Source organism: Leptonotus elevatus, chromosome 3 (genome assembly GCF_054856555.1).
Source record: "Leptonotus elevatus isolate MCC_2025b chromosome 3, RoL_Lele_1.0, whole genome shotgun sequence".
NCBI classification, from domain to species: Eukaryota; Metazoa; Chordata; class Actinopteri; order Syngnathiformes; family Syngnathidae; genus Leptonotus; species Leptonotus elevatus.
The window spans coordinates 2,912,425-2,927,500 of NC_141241.1; the positions used below are offsets into that span (position 1 = coordinate 2,912,425).

The 15,076-nt window shown below is 39.5% G+C and overlaps 1 protein-coding gene across 4 annotated transcripts in view; it reads right to left on the bottom strand.

Moving 5' to 3' along the window:
- Positions 1-79: 79 nt before the first annotated feature.
- The window catches only part of adgrg1 (adhesion G protein-coupled receptor G1), a 27,706-nt gene continuing 12,709 nt past the window's right edge, over positions 80-15,076 (bottom strand). The window contains exons 1-15 of one of the 4 annotated variants that reach the window (XM_086070493.1): positions 13,385-13,525; positions 9,839-9,911; positions 9,189-9,448; positions 7,763-7,949; positions 7,625-7,670; positions 7,306-7,396; positions 6,429-6,551; positions 6,227-6,343; positions 5,995-6,037; positions 5,593-5,699; positions 5,389-5,504; positions 5,055-5,314; positions 4,871-4,970; positions 3,534-3,808; positions 80-2,137 (exon numbers count right to left, since the gene is read on the bottom strand). In XM_086070493.1, coding sequence (XP_085926619.1) covers positions 1,986-2,137; positions 3,534-3,808; positions 4,871-4,970; positions 5,055-5,314; positions 5,389-5,504; positions 5,593-5,699; positions 5,995-6,037; positions 6,227-6,343; positions 6,429-6,551; positions 7,306-7,396; positions 7,625-7,670; positions 7,763-7,949; positions 9,189-9,448; positions 9,839-9,911; positions 13,385-13,450 — 2,016 coding nt within the window. In that variant the 5' untranslated portion in view covers positions 13,451-13,525 and the 3' untranslated portion in view covers positions 80-1,985. Of the gene's footprint in view, positions 2,138-3,533; positions 3,809-4,870; positions 4,971-5,054; positions 5,315-5,388; positions 5,505-5,592; positions 5,700-5,994; positions 6,038-6,226; positions 6,344-6,428; positions 6,552-7,305; positions 7,397-7,624; positions 7,671-7,762; positions 7,950-9,188; positions 9,467-9,838; positions 9,912-13,384; positions 13,526-15,076 lie in introns of those variants that run through there. The other 3 variants (XM_086070492.1, XM_086070496.1, XM_086070494.1) reach the window with 3 other exon arrangements.

Genomic DNA, 15,076 nt, shown 5'->3' on the forward strand with positions numbered 1-15,076 from the left:
TAAGATCAACTTTTATGCTTCAAAAGAAACAGAATTGTGAGAGTACCACAATTTCACGAGTGTTTTTAACAATCCAAATGATTTATTTTTAGACGACATTTTTCTGTACATCCAACAACAACAACAACAATATACTGTACACAACAACCTGAGTGGAGAATACAGAAACAAAAAGTGCAAACGTCACAGTAGCTAAGAAATCACTTGGTTGCTGGTTGGGTCACATTCATTTCAACATAAAATCAAGATTTGGACTCAGAAACAGATCACTTCCATTTTACAACTCTTGTTTTGTCATGGTTCATATTGAACTTGTTTTTAAAGTTTAAAAAGAAATATTTTTTTTTTAAACAAAATAACTTCTGCTGGGCTTATTCTTGTTGTTCTTTTATCACATATATTTTTTTAAACAATTTTGCTCAAAACCGACTTAAGTCACATTTTGGGTGCAACACAGAAACAATTTTCACAAGAGGATTCATTCAAAGCAGATGACTTAAATGAGATTTGCTATAACGTGTCATGTGAAACACTTGTTTTGTTTTTAGATATCTGAACATGCTCTCTCAAAGTAACTTGTGATCATCATTCTCTCAAAACAGTAGCCTCCATTTTGTGCTATCATAGCAATGATTGATGAATGAATAAATGATGATGAGGAGGAAAACATTGAATAACTGGCATCATTTACTTCCCTTGGACACTGGCCCCTGCTGTCATAGACACCGCACCTCCAATAGACACCAGCGGTGATAGCAATAACACAAGCCAAAATAATCTTCACATTAACATCTGATGCTGGTGGTTGGCAAGTTGCTTTACACATAAATATTTCAGAAATGACCTGAAAATAATTTGATATTGCAGGGGCGGGGAAGATGCTTCATGGCTAGTCATCAAACTTGTTGTCATCCTCCACCCGCAAGCAATGTCAAAAACAAAATAATACGATTTAGCATGGTCTGTCTACAAGTTTGAAATTTGGCATAAATCAGATGAAATCTCTTCTCGTTCAAGTTTGCCTTTCAAGGACATTTGGAAAATGACAATAATTCATTTGGTCACTTTGACCTTGAACCAAAAGGTGTGTGGGGTCTTCACATGGGAAATGACTGAGGTATGTCCACGTTTATAAGTGGAATTGGCGTATGGTGCTGATTTTTACAAGGAAAATAAAATCCAGGAGGAATTTTCATAACATTCTTGGCATATTTTGAGTTTGGTCAAAATGACAGGTCAGGTCGTGTTCCGTTTTCAGGCATGGATTCATGAGACAGGCAGACTTGCCTAGCAAGTGTCATGCCAGAAAAAAAAAAATCGTAAAGAGAATAGTTTTCACTCAGAAATAAAACAATTTCAAAAGGGGCTTTTGTACCGCATGCTGTCTAGTATAGAACGAAATGTCGGCGGCTATTCTCCACAGTTAAGTAATTATCTCCAGCCATGATATTGGGAATACAGTATTTCTGTCAAACAGAAAAGCATATGTAGTATCTCCAAATTGTGTGATTAAAAACATTTTTGACAAAAAAAAAACCAACACCTTTGTGTTTCAGCTTTAAAAAAAAATAAAAAAAGATACTTTGTTGGCCAATGACAAGATTTCACGCAGGACAAGTTGACAGAAAACGGAACAATTATTTCCCACACAAGGACGTCATACAAAAAAAGAATATCTAAAGTGCTACTTGAAAACTGTACAAAATTAAAATCAAAATCAAAAATCAAAGCTTAGCTAAGGTCCAAAGCAGAAATGGTTTCTATTTCGCCAAACAGTCAAGAGGAAATATCAGTGCAATAACTTTTCCTCTCTCTGGAAATAAAGCTTCAAAATTGGTTTCCAGCTTAATAGAATAAAATAAAATAAAACAATAATAAAAAAATCTACAACTAGAGCCAGTCTAGGTGTTCTAGGAAAGGAGAGATCCAGGCTCCGGGCCGTTATTTACCTGAGCGACGATGTCTACAGTAAAGCCAGGGAGGCGTCAAGAAGTGGGACAAAGCGGCTCCAGAGGTTCCTGACTGAGGGTGGACGACGACGCAGGCACGTGACAAACCTTGGCAGGCGACTCTTTGATCCTCGCTGCGTGCTTGCGCATCCAGTCCAGCATGAAAAACCTCAGCATCAACAGGAAGCCTGCAGAGAACAAGATGGAGGAAAAAGTGTGATGATTACCCAAGAACGAGATGTATGCAGTTGGTCGTCCATCTGTTTAGTAAATGTGGTTAAAGTTTAGCATTAGAGAAAAAAAAAATAAAAAAATAAAAAAAAAAAATATATATATATATATATATATAAAAAAAAAAAAAAGAGCAATGATGATGACATTTCCGAATGAACAATACTGAGCTCTTAAAAAAAAAAAAAAAAAGTTTAGCATTAGACAAAATCTCTAGGACATGTTTGTCTTCAAGTAGACCATGAAATAGCTTTAAAAAAAAAAATGGCTGTTTTAAACCAAAATGGCTGACCGCTTGGTTTGGTGTTGAAATGGTTAGAGAGTTCATGTGGTAAAAATGCAAAGAAAAACAATATATTCGATATATTTTGTGATGCAATGGAAGGGATTGTTTAAATATATGATGTATGATTCCAATTTTAAAGGAGAGTTCATTTGAATGTGAGGAATTTGTGATAAGTGTGACTTATTTTGGAGTTAAAGGATGTTTATGTTGCAATGTTAAAAAACATAATTGAACAGGGATTTAAAATCGACGCCTTCCTATAATAATCACCCAAGTCATTTTTTCAAAAATTTCAGAAAATATATAAAAATTGAACCATCTGCCTCACGAAACAAAAAAAAATGACATAGGCAATTATTTTAAGAGGGTGGCAAAATGTATTTTGTTAATTTGGGGTTTTTCAAAGTTTTAAGAGGAATTCCTGTCAATTTAGATATGAACTATTTGAGTTTGGATTATGTTGATTAATTGATATTTTTGGGTCACATTCCTGAATTTCTATTTCGTCACCCTCTTAAAATAATTGCCTAAGTCATTTTTTTTTTTTTTGCAAAAAAATGATTATTTTTTGCCTAAATCCTCTCCTTGTGCTTGCTTGTGTTTCCTGAAAAATCTGAAAAAATGACATGGCGATTATTTTTAATAAGGCGTCGATTTGTTTGTAAGTTTTCAGCTGGTTGTAGCGATAACTTTCAAAATAAAAGACAGAAAGCTGTCTGGGTGAATTCCATCCAAACCCCTTGAGCCTATTCAAGTGGGGGGAGTCTGCCGTGAAAAGAGTCCGGGCCACTCGACAGTGCATGACGTGGGCGCAGTCGCATATCACAATTTAGAACGCTGCAGAGCAAAGCACGCGAGAGGAAGTCGCCTTTCTTCTGCCAGGCGCCACTGACACCGCGAGTCTGGATGAAACTCTCTCATTGGGACCTTCCCACACTGATACAATGGCCTGCTGCTCCCTTTTGCGCAACAGCGAACGCTCACGACTGACTATATTTAGTCGCAGCTCCCGTAAAAAAGCTTGAACAAATAAAAAGCCACCCCCTGCGCCTCCTTTGGTGAAATACCTTGGAAGGAATTGAGGATGCAGGAGAGGAAGAGGATAAAGTCTGAAAAAGGTCCGAAGTCCAGGAAGGCGAGACCCCAGCTGGTGCCGAACAGACAGCTGAGGCCCCAGATGCTGAGGAAGGCCACGCGGTTCTTTCGCCACTCGTCCCGGGTGCGAATCTCCCGGTAGACCAGGAGGAGCATCACCAGACCCGCCGACACCAGCGCGGCCAGCACGGTGGTGTTGGTGAGGTGGTGAGCCAGCAGGGCTTTGGGGGTGGGCTTCATCCAGCACCTGCAAACACAGCAAGAAGCCCATTGAAGGACAAAAACATCCACAATGTTGCCTTATCTACATGTTCATTCATTTACTATGCAGGGCTGCAGTGGTGTTTCGAGAAAAGAAAATGGTTGACTTCACACATGTGCAATTCCTTTAACAGTCTGGAAGCAGAGGGGGCAAGAATCTCCTGCTCTAAGGGAAGTCTCCAATATTGGCACAAAAAAGTCACTGGATTCTTTGTTCGTGACAACAACAAAAAAAGTCGCTAGTTGGGTTGGAAGGTTGCCAAGTTGGCAGCACTGAGTAGGCGTGCTTTGTCGAAATGCTCCAGCTCTGCCTCAGTTGTCACGTACTTGGCATCTGCATGAACCCCCCCCCCCCCCCCCCCAAAAAAAACCTCCCCGCCGCCTAAAATTAATATCTTTATCTTTGTGTATTTGGACCACAGGAAGTCATAGATCTATTATTGGAACTCTTAAGAACTGCAATTGGCAAGACCCCCCCCCCCCAAAAAGAGTTGAGGATTTTTGCCCGTTTTTCCGTCTTACAGGTTTTTTTTTAGACTTGTCATGACTGCTACGAAAAACGATCTCATCTAGCTTCACATTACACCTTCATCATCAATGTTGACGAGATTATTTTTAAATTTGTGTGACAGTTAATCATGTTTAAATGATTTAAAATTTCAACCAAAAAGTTGTGGGTCAAATGAATAATCCCCAACCCAAGTAGTGGACCAGTCCAGTTTTGAACCAAATTGGGTTATTGTTGACCCAACAGTTTGTAATCAGTGTTAATCATTTTTACAACCAAAAACACATTTTTGAGTTGTTTTTTTTGCAAAACAACCCAATTTTTTGGATTGTTTTTTGGGGTCATTTATTGTACCCAACATTTTGGTTCCAATGATTAACCCGAGCAGTTAGGTCGGTTCCGTTTGGACCCAATTGTTTTTAGAGTGATTGGGGAACACATTAAAAAAATATGTATCATGCCAAAATACTCATGTAAGTCGCATCACTTGTATTTTAAAACACCACTGTATTTGTACACCATTTATGAACCGAGGCTTACATCCGGTACGGGTCGCCTTTGTTTTCGCTTGACTCCACCTCCCTCAGGCCGTAGATGTCACCAACCCCGGCCAGGATAACGATGGGAACGGCAGGCAGGACTGAAATGTCATTACGGAGCATTTAAAAAAATCTCCTTCAAAAATTCCTTTGTGGCAAGCGAGCACGTAAACACTCAAACACACCGAAGCCGAGCAGATTCCACAGGCAGAGTTTCGGGGAGGGTCTGAAGACCACGTAGACCAGCCAGAAGGTGTGGAACACTTCGATGCCCATCCAGGAGAAGGCGCTGAGCAGGGCGTAATGAAGGCCAGCGCCCACCAGGACGCACAGGTCGTCGCCTCCTACATTGGCCAGGACGCCGGTGAAGAAGAAGAGCAGGTTGAGAAAGGTGAGGGACACGGCCAGGCCCAGGTGGATGGGTGTGGACGGATCCTTAGTTCGCCTGTACAGGGGGCAGAGGACATCTGGTTTTTCATAATTCTTTCTCACACACCACTTGCTGTCATAAAAAATGACCTTCTCCTGCAGAGGAAGACGATGAGAGCGACGCCGCTGATGAAAGACACGGCGCAGCCCAGAGACGTAATGGCAGTCAGAGCCAGCAGGTGGCGCACCGGGCGAGGCTCCACTTGCTGTTGTTGGAAACACAAGATCCTGCAAGTCGGCCTTCCAGCATGTTTGTGTGTGTATGTACACGATGCATGTATGCGCATGTCTCACCACCAGCACGGAGAAGTAGGTCAGGTGGTCGCAGAGGCATTCGGTGCGCTTCGATCCTCTCTGATGCGTCTCGCAACCCTCCACCGACCATTTCACCTTCATCGGATCTACACGCACACACAAAACACACACTTAAATACATTTTTCTGCATCATTCTCGGGGACACAGTGAATAATATAGAAACACAGTATTTCCTCAAATAGTGGAGAAGGAGGCCTTTATGTGCTCCGTTTATTTTTACAAATGCATTTTTGTTTTCCAAATGGTATCACATTGTCATGGTCACGGTCATTTCTGCGTTAGGAAAGACTTTATTTGAGGCGAGGCACTAAATCAAGTCATTCGAAAGAGACCGCTATTTGAGGAAACAAGACACATGAGGTGGAGAAAGTTTCTCCCACCTTTCCTGGTGTCCCACGAGACACACGTCCTTGAATGTGTTTTCTGGAATGAAGGAGGGAAAAAAAAAAGAAGAAGCTTTTATCGTTTTAATTATGATTCAAGTATGCAGGCTCTACTCAACGTGTCAACAACATCTGTTTTCATGAGGCGATAAAAAAAAAAAAATAGATCATGTTTTTACAGGGGGAAAACAATTCCGGTGTTAAAACTGTTATTGTGTAGCAAACTTACATGGATGGCGTCATGATGGAAGTCAATCCTGATTGGCTGAGCCAGGTTCTGAATGACTTCATTCTCAATGGAGATTTCCACCACTTCGTCAAGAACCTTCACCTCCTTCAGACCCTCCTGAAAGGCACACAATATTCCACACCAACTCCGTGTTTTATATACTGTACTGTAATTTTATTGTGTCTTATAAATCGGGGATCACCTGGAACATGGAACTGTTTTTGAAGAAGGTGTAGACAACTTTGCTATTCTTCTTTGCAGCTTGCTTCAAAGCCGGGGGAAGGTGGATGGTGGTGGTGGACTCGGGGGCAATGCCTTCCACATGCTGTAAATAAATAATACATACATTTGATTTTATTAGGTTTAAAATATTGCAATAAAAAATACAGGTGCTTAAAAAAAAAATCAAAAGAATGAACATTAAATAAAAATATAAGTTAATACTAATAAAATGGAAAAGAACGAAACAATATAATAAACAAAGTATTATTTTATTATTATAAAACTAGTTTTAAAATTAAAAAAATGATTATTGTTAAATTTAATAAATACAATTAAAATAAAGACAAATTAAAAAAATAATTTAAATACATATTTTTAAGAATAATAATAATAATAAAAATTACAGTATATAGAATTTCATTTAAGAAAAATCAATGAATAAAGATACAAAAATAGTTACTTTTTTTAAACATGATAACAACTTTGTTTGTTTGTTAACTAATGAATAAACATTTAGAATAACCGAAGAAAAAAACAAACAATGAAATAGGTTTCATTACCGGCATTAGGATTTCCACATCCCACTTAAAATGATATGCCGACACAAACTTGGTACAAAAGATCAGCTTCCATTTCCTTGAAGAGTTATTATGAGGCTAACTTGCAGCCTGTAATTTCATTTTAATCACCAGGTGGCGCTCTACTACAGAGCGGGAAGCTGTGTAACATTTGCTCATGGCACGAGAGTGCTATGATCAAACAACAGCCTGTGAGCGTGTTTTCTGGCTTTGTGCATCTTCTCATCACGTCCTCGAATGCAACAAGTACCAAGCTGACTTTTATTGTGTTTGACTCACAGGCGAGTTGATAGTAATGCCTCTGAAGTCATCCTTGAGCTCCACCTCCGAGCTGAGGGCACAGAGAGGCTCCACAGAAGCCTGGTCGGTCCTAAACACATAAACACAAGCGCATGCAAAACTGTCATTTTGGCTGCAAACTGCGATTTTCCCAAGCTTTTATCACTACTGGCCAGGTTGTTTGTAAAACATATTTTTTCACACAGACTTCCAAATGCTATTAAAACAAATCATATGGGGAAAGTGTTTTGACATAAAATAGTTGCCATGTTACTCAAAATGCAAAGGCACATTCAAGGAAATGGAGGGAGGAAATTACATGTTGACTTGGGCGTCTCCACGGCTCTGATTGGGACAGAAGGTGGCTACAAAAAAAACACACCAAAAAAAAAGTTTTAAAAAATGTCACCATAAAGCTTTGAATAATAATTGGCAAATAAGATCGGCCCCATCTCACCGCATTTGTGAGGTCTCCCGTCAAACGTGTAGGCCGTGTGCGTTTTGCGGGTGATGATGTCATTCTCAATCATCCCGTCTGCGATGCCGTAGGGGGCCTCGGGCGCATTGGAGCCGTGCGACAGGTACGTGCAACACGAGTCGGGCGTGCCGCTGGGCCAACAAAGGGTGAAGTTCTTCACTCCCACCTAAGTGACAAAAACTCCAGTAAGTCCACATCGATTTTTGAGGCTGCCGATTTTTGCTAATGTTGGTTTACATCTTCTGGCGAGACCTTTGTTATATATAATATTTGGTACTGGAAAACTAAGGTAACTGGAAAGTACTTTTAAGTACATTCAAAAAAAATATTTAAAATATATATATTTTTTTATTCCACATGTATAAGAATATAAATTAACAATCAATAAATAATATAAAAGAATCAGGAATAATTAACAGATCTTAAAATGTTATGAAGTTATGATCCCATAGGGCAGCTCCATTATGAAAAAAAAAATGATAATCACGATTATTTGGGCAATAATTGAAATCACGATTATATTCAAATTAAAATAACGGTTATATTTTTGGGTACAAAACAACATTTTTTTTTTAGGCATTTAAAAATATTAAGACCAAAAAAAACAACACTATAATTATGTAACTTCCTTTTGGACCAACCATAATTTATATTTTTAATAATATTTATTTACTTATTTCTGTTGGCAAAAACTTGAATTTGGAGTGCAGCTTGTGAACTGTGCAGTAGGACGATCATTTATTTTTTGGTAGAAAACAAGAAAATGTTTAAACGGAAAAAAACCTAACAAATATTAAGACAAAAAAATATATGCAAGTTCCTTTTGGATGAAACTAAATGTATTAAATCAGTTATTTTAAAATTTAAAAAAGGTGCAAATGTCTAAATTTAAACAACTCAATAATAATAGTATTAATAATGTTTTTTTACGATTATGCTGATTTTGTAATTGTAGAGTTTAATAATTGAAATTGGAATTTAATTTCGATTAATTGCACAGCCGCCCTATGATCTCACATATGTCGCTAACATCATTGCTACTTGCAAATTTGCAATAAATCAATTAACCAAAATTATTGAAAATACATAAATTCACAAAAAAATAGTAATTTCAACATTTTACTTATACAGTAATTTATAATTTATTTAGTAATTTATTTAGTAATTTAATTAGATAAACAAAAACTAAATGAATGGAAAAATTTGTTTGAATGAACCAATTTTATGAAGGAAAAAAAAAAGACTAAATTGTAACTGTAATATTACAGCACTCTTGATAATGTACTGCAAATGCTTAGTCTGCAAAACTAAATAACAGAACAGCTTTGCTGGCTCCTGATCAAGATGATGCATGTCACATAAACAAATGTGATGGTGAAAAGTCATTTCCAGCCCTTCCAGTTACCTGTAACTTCAGCTGGTCCTGCAGCGGCTCCCAGTACAAGCAGACGTGACTCTCCCCGTCCGAGTCGAGCGCCTGGTGGTCCAGCCAGTGCCGGCCGGTCCGCCGGCACTGCGCTGCAATCTGCCCGCGCACTGCCAGGGAGCTCTCGTTGGCGGCTATGCTAATCTGACCGCAGCCGGGCGAGATGTCGAAGCTGAGTCTCAGCGGATGTTTGCCGTGCCGCCAGGTGCCGCAAAAGTGAAGGTCTCGGTCGCACGACACTGCGTGGAGACATGACACTGAGTGTCAAAGTTCACATGAAACAAAAGTTCACAGAGGCGGCAAGTAGAAGTTGGAAAAAAAAAGTCGAGACTAAAAAGTTAAAATGAATTTGTTCTATACAATAACCCTTTTGATGATTTGGTACATTGGAAAATAAGTCTCTACACAAAATTGTGCTCATACTGAGAACAAGAAAAGAAAATGACCCCCCCCCCACACACACACACACTTATTTGTTTTGAAATGTAAGTACACATTACAATAAAAAAAATAAAAAATAATAATAATACTCAAGTAAATTACTGATACCTAAAAACCTACTTAAGTACAGTATCAAATTATTTGTACTCAGTTACTTCCATGACTAAAAAAAAAGAGTGATGTCTTACCTTTAGAGAGGAGAAAGAGAAAGATAGCCAATCCCCCGAGACGCTTGGCAAGCGAGGCTTCCATCTGTGCGACCTGCAATGCAAAAAAAATGACAAATGTCTCATCCGGCACGTAATAAAGCTCGCGAGCGACATACGAGTCGACGGCATTGACAAAGATTCTCAATTCCTTCTACATCCGACATAATACAGCACGTCCTTATCTCGAGGCTGCACAGGTTTGACAGAGTAACGTTTTTTTAACGATACAATTCTTATCCCGAGGTCTGCGTTTTATCTTGACGTCGCTATCGAGCAATATAAGAGTTCACACTCAAAACACACACAGAGCGCTCTTATCAATGGAAACACTCTTCCACTTGAACGCAAACACGCTCCAACGATTTCCTTTTTATTTTTAACCCCCCCCGGCAGGTTTCTGTTCTTCTACCATAAGACTCACGCGGGGCCGTTTCAGGAAGCACAAGAATGGAACAAATATTCAGACCTCCGCAGAGAGAAACGCAGCAGGATACAGTGAAAGGATTCGAAAATGGAAACAGGAGCAGTTGATTCAGTTTCACTTTGGTTCTTTAGGTGGCAGTAACGGGTTTCCTTGGCACGTGAAACATTCTATGGAATTGCAGTGCTAGCCGCCCATTTTCTATAGCTTATATAACCTAAACACTGGACTGTTCGCCAGCCAGTCATAGAGCACATTATAGCCAAACCATTCACACTGACGTTCATGTTTTTGGAATGTGGAGGAAACCAAATTTCTAGAGATTTCGCGCAAAACCCCTGAACTGTGAGGCAAGCGTGCTAACCACCAACCCGCCATCCAGCCCAAAATGACAGCGGAACCACTACATTTAAATGCGATTTGTAATATTGTGATATTGGTGTCGATTGTTTTGATATTCTCCTAGATGGGTCTGGCCAGAGGTAGAGATGTGCACGTGCATTTTGGTGGCGATTGGTCACAGTTTTCTAACATTAAGCCACATAAGCTTTTTTTTATGGAAAGGAGAACATTTAAAGCAACACTAAGGAACTTTCAGTTTGCATTGATTATGGCGGCTTCATATGGACAAAAGCAGTATTGTTATGTCTGAAGGAAGACCACATTTCCCATGAGGACAAGCGCAGGATGTTGTTTTTTTGATATGTTGAGCCTTGACTATCCGGGGCAAGTGACGTATGCCATAAAGCAGTCAGAACATTTGTAGTTTTTTGTGTGGCAGTGTTCCCACCACCCTCCTCTTAAAGTTGCTTAGTGCCAGTAAAAATAATACAGACCCCCTCAGGCCGTGGCAAAGGCACCATTCAACTAGCTTTAAGTTGATGTTTCATCAGAAAAGTTGTGAAAATATTTTATTAAGGTTGAAAAGTTCTTTACTGCTTCTTAAACACCCATAAAATCCAAAATATTGGGGAAATTGTTTTGATATTTTTTATTAGAGATCGATGTGGGCACAAGTACAGACGGGCATGTGAATTTTGGTGGCGATTGGTTTTGTTTTTCTCACATTAAGCTTTTTCTACATCAAGCGTTTTAGACTGTCCCGTATGAATGGAATTCAAGATATGGCCGAGTCAGTAAAAAGCTTGCAAGTACAAATACAAAAGTTATCCAGGCACAGCATTTTAATATTTTACAGAGGTTAACTTTTTTTGACAGCTAAAAGCCATTTTAATCTACTTCTATAGAAAAACTAGCAAAAAACCTAGCCGAGTCGAGGTGGTTACACAAAGTTTTTGTTTTGACTTCCCCTTTCAAAGTACCATATCAAATATCATGTGAATATGACCAATCGGCCACGTGTACGTACGTGCACATAAAACACTTCCTCCAAGTTCCTCCATCACAGACTGCCTTGTGGTCCAGAATGTCACATTTGAGAAAAAACCTCAAAAGTCTGTCGTGCAGCTGGGCCGGCATGCGGTTGAAGACCCACGTGATGATTTTTTTGGAAGGGTAAGCTGAACCACGACTGTTCTTGACATCATAAGACAGGAACTGGTGGAACCCGCAGACAGACGGTTTCATTGTTTATTAGCGACATATCCTGAAACGCACACCTAATAAACGGAGATGTCGAGTCCGCTGCCAGAGGATAATAAACAGGCGGCGGTAAATACACATTGTTCTGAATTACATAAATGGATTGTATTTTGATTGGCACACTAATTCCGGCTAAAGCACGTTTGTAGCACGTCTCTTAACGATACGACACCGCATGTAGTGCAACATTCCCAAATTGGAGTCACTCTGGTTATTTAATCATCCAAGATGGCGGACAGAAATAAAGAGGAACTCACATCAAAAGTTTTCTTTACAATAATATGTCCTATGTATGCACCCCCTACAGTCCATCTGTTTCTTTCTGTGAGGGCGGCCATTTTACCACTTGCTGTCAACTGAACATGGCGTCGCATCACAGTTGCTCGGGGCTCAGTTAGCGACCAATCGCAGCTCACCTGTGACACTTGCAAGCGGAGCCGTGATTGGTCGTTACCTGAGCGCCGAGTAGCAGTCATGTCGTTTTCAGTCGACATTAATTGGCAAAATGGCCGCCCACTGAGATGCAAAATGGGTTGATTTTACTGCTTAATTCAGTTTCATAACCACAATTAGGGATGCTCGATTATGAAGAAAATATGAATCACAATTAATTTGGTAACAATGGAAATCACGATTAGGACGATCACTTGTTTTTTGGCGCAAAACAATCAAATGTTTAAATGTAAAAAATATTAAGACAAATACATGTTGTTGAAACACTAATTATGCAAGTTTTCTTTGGACCAAACAAGATTTTTATTAAATTAGTCATTATTATTTTTTCATTTTTGTTCCCGATTATGCCAATTTAGTAATTGTGGAGTGTAATAATTGAAATTGTAATTGAATTTCGATTAATTGCACAGCCCTAACCACAATAATAATCAGAATGCCGTGTTTAGACTGGGGGCATTATTGTAAAGAACACTTCGTCTCTTCCAAGACAGGTTTAGACTCTATTCCTTTCATTTTTGGCCATGTTTTTTTTTAAGATGGTAAATAAATGGCTGACGATGCAATTGACTTCCTGCGGCTGGTTCAGCTCTGAGTCCAATATTAACCCCAAGGTTTACTAACTTGATTATCAAGTTTTGGAGTGAGTCACAAGGTGACTGATGACACATTCTTCTTTGTTTCCACAATGATTTCAGTTGTGTCTGAGTCCATGTTTCATGCAGTGGCAGAGTAAACCTACAGACCCGCGTTCGCCTGCCGTCTGTGACACGTCGATCTGCGTATTTAGCTTTAGCTGCGTACAAACTGGCCTCAGTGGACGGACGCGTTGAAAGAGTGAACACGGATAAATGAAGATGGATGGATGGATTCCAAGGGGAGTTCCAATTGGGTGCCATTTCAAAGTGATGAGAGCAATCAAATGAAATAGAGCAAAAGCAAGGCACGATTGCTTCCTGTGTGTCTACAAAACAAAACAGATCGCCTCGTCGCCGCTTTTGTGTTTTTCGTATCGTTGCGTCTCACGCGGACTCCAGCTGGTGACTCACGCTTGGCGTCTTCCGCCGCTCTACAGTCAGCCCCTCAATGAGGATGCGCTGAGGAAAGTAGCACATGAATGTCACTTCTTCTCACAGTCAGCAATGTCCTGGCGATACAACGCTCTACTGTGCACACTCGCAGCCTCCCACGACCAACACAAACATGCCACAGGAAGAAGAAGGGGTGCGTAAGTGTGAACATGTGCAAGTACAGTAATTAATTGTGCTTCATCAAGACTGTCACTATTTCGAAGACAAAAGCCATAAAGTGACAAAGCCACACATCCACAGAAACCGACCAAAACATACGCACACAAAAACAGACAAAGACAACCATGCAAACACCCCCCCCGCACGCACACGCTATTGTTCGTGCCCCTTTCAGCCAAAGAATTCCCCCCCCTCCGCTTTCACTTCCCAGCTCGAGTGTCTGCAGAAATGCAGTCTGCGTTTCTGCGCTCATTCCGAAACATGACCAACGTAGCAGCGCTCAAGCGTGACAAGACGCGCACCTCTGATCTACATGGCAACCATACGTTTTTTTTTTCCCCCAGTAAAAAAAAAAACAAAACAAAACATTTTTTGCATCACTGCATCCTATTCAGTGAGCGTATGAGTCATGCCATGGAAGTGGAGCTTCATCATCTTCGTGACAAGGGCAGACGCAACACCGCATGCGAGTCACGGGAAACAGCAGAGGAGGAGACGCAAAGCCACTTGAATTTGTAACACAATGTCAAAAAAATGCCATTTACACTTTTATTCGTATACAAATAGTTGAGAGTCTGGAGTGCCCCGCCCACCCATCAAGTGTAAAATTAAATAAGCATGTCAATCTTTTGTAAGCTGCCTATTTCCAAAATGTGCCTGTGAATGAGACCTTCTGCATTTCATCGCATTGTGACTTAACAGCAGGGCTCATTTACATAATGCCTCCCAACAGCGAGGCTCTCCCGTCCATGACTTGGCAGCAAGGCTAGCTTAGCATTCACCATTTTCAAGTGCTGGCCTCATATTATGATGAAGTCTAAGAATGAATAAATGCTTATAAATATCACAGATTTTGCACTAGCTTCTGAGTAGTGGCACATACTTAAATATTCGGCTTATTCAACCTTTGACTTTTGACCTTTTAGTACGTAAGGCAATTTTTTGTGCTTTACCACATTTGACTTTCAGATTCAGATGAGTTTATTGATCCCTAAAAGGACAATTCCCCCAGCCGTAACCCATACAAATGAGAAGCCTGGCAGGTCGCCTTTCAGCGCCCCGATTTTTAAAACAGACAGGTAATTTGTAAATGACGAAAATAACATTCAAAGTAATACAATAATTACTTCTCGTGAATTTTTTATTTATTTTTTTCATTCCATTATAATCAATTAACTAATTATTTTACTGAAAAAAGTTATATTCGTTGTACAGTATATCGTTGCCGCTATGTGAAAAACACATGTCTCTTTTTTTCCCCTTTTTTAGATTTTGGGATGTCTGCATTCAGTTTAATCGCAAAAACATAAAAAATGAAAAGAAAAAAAAGCCAAAAATGGACATCTGTTTTTCTATGTGAAAAACATTGATGTAATTTTTTTTCTTTCTTTTTTTTTGTTTTAGTTTTCTTCGTTTTTGGGATGTCTGCATTCAGTTTTATCTCAAAAACATAAAAAATGACATACATTTTTTTTTCGATGTGAAAAACAT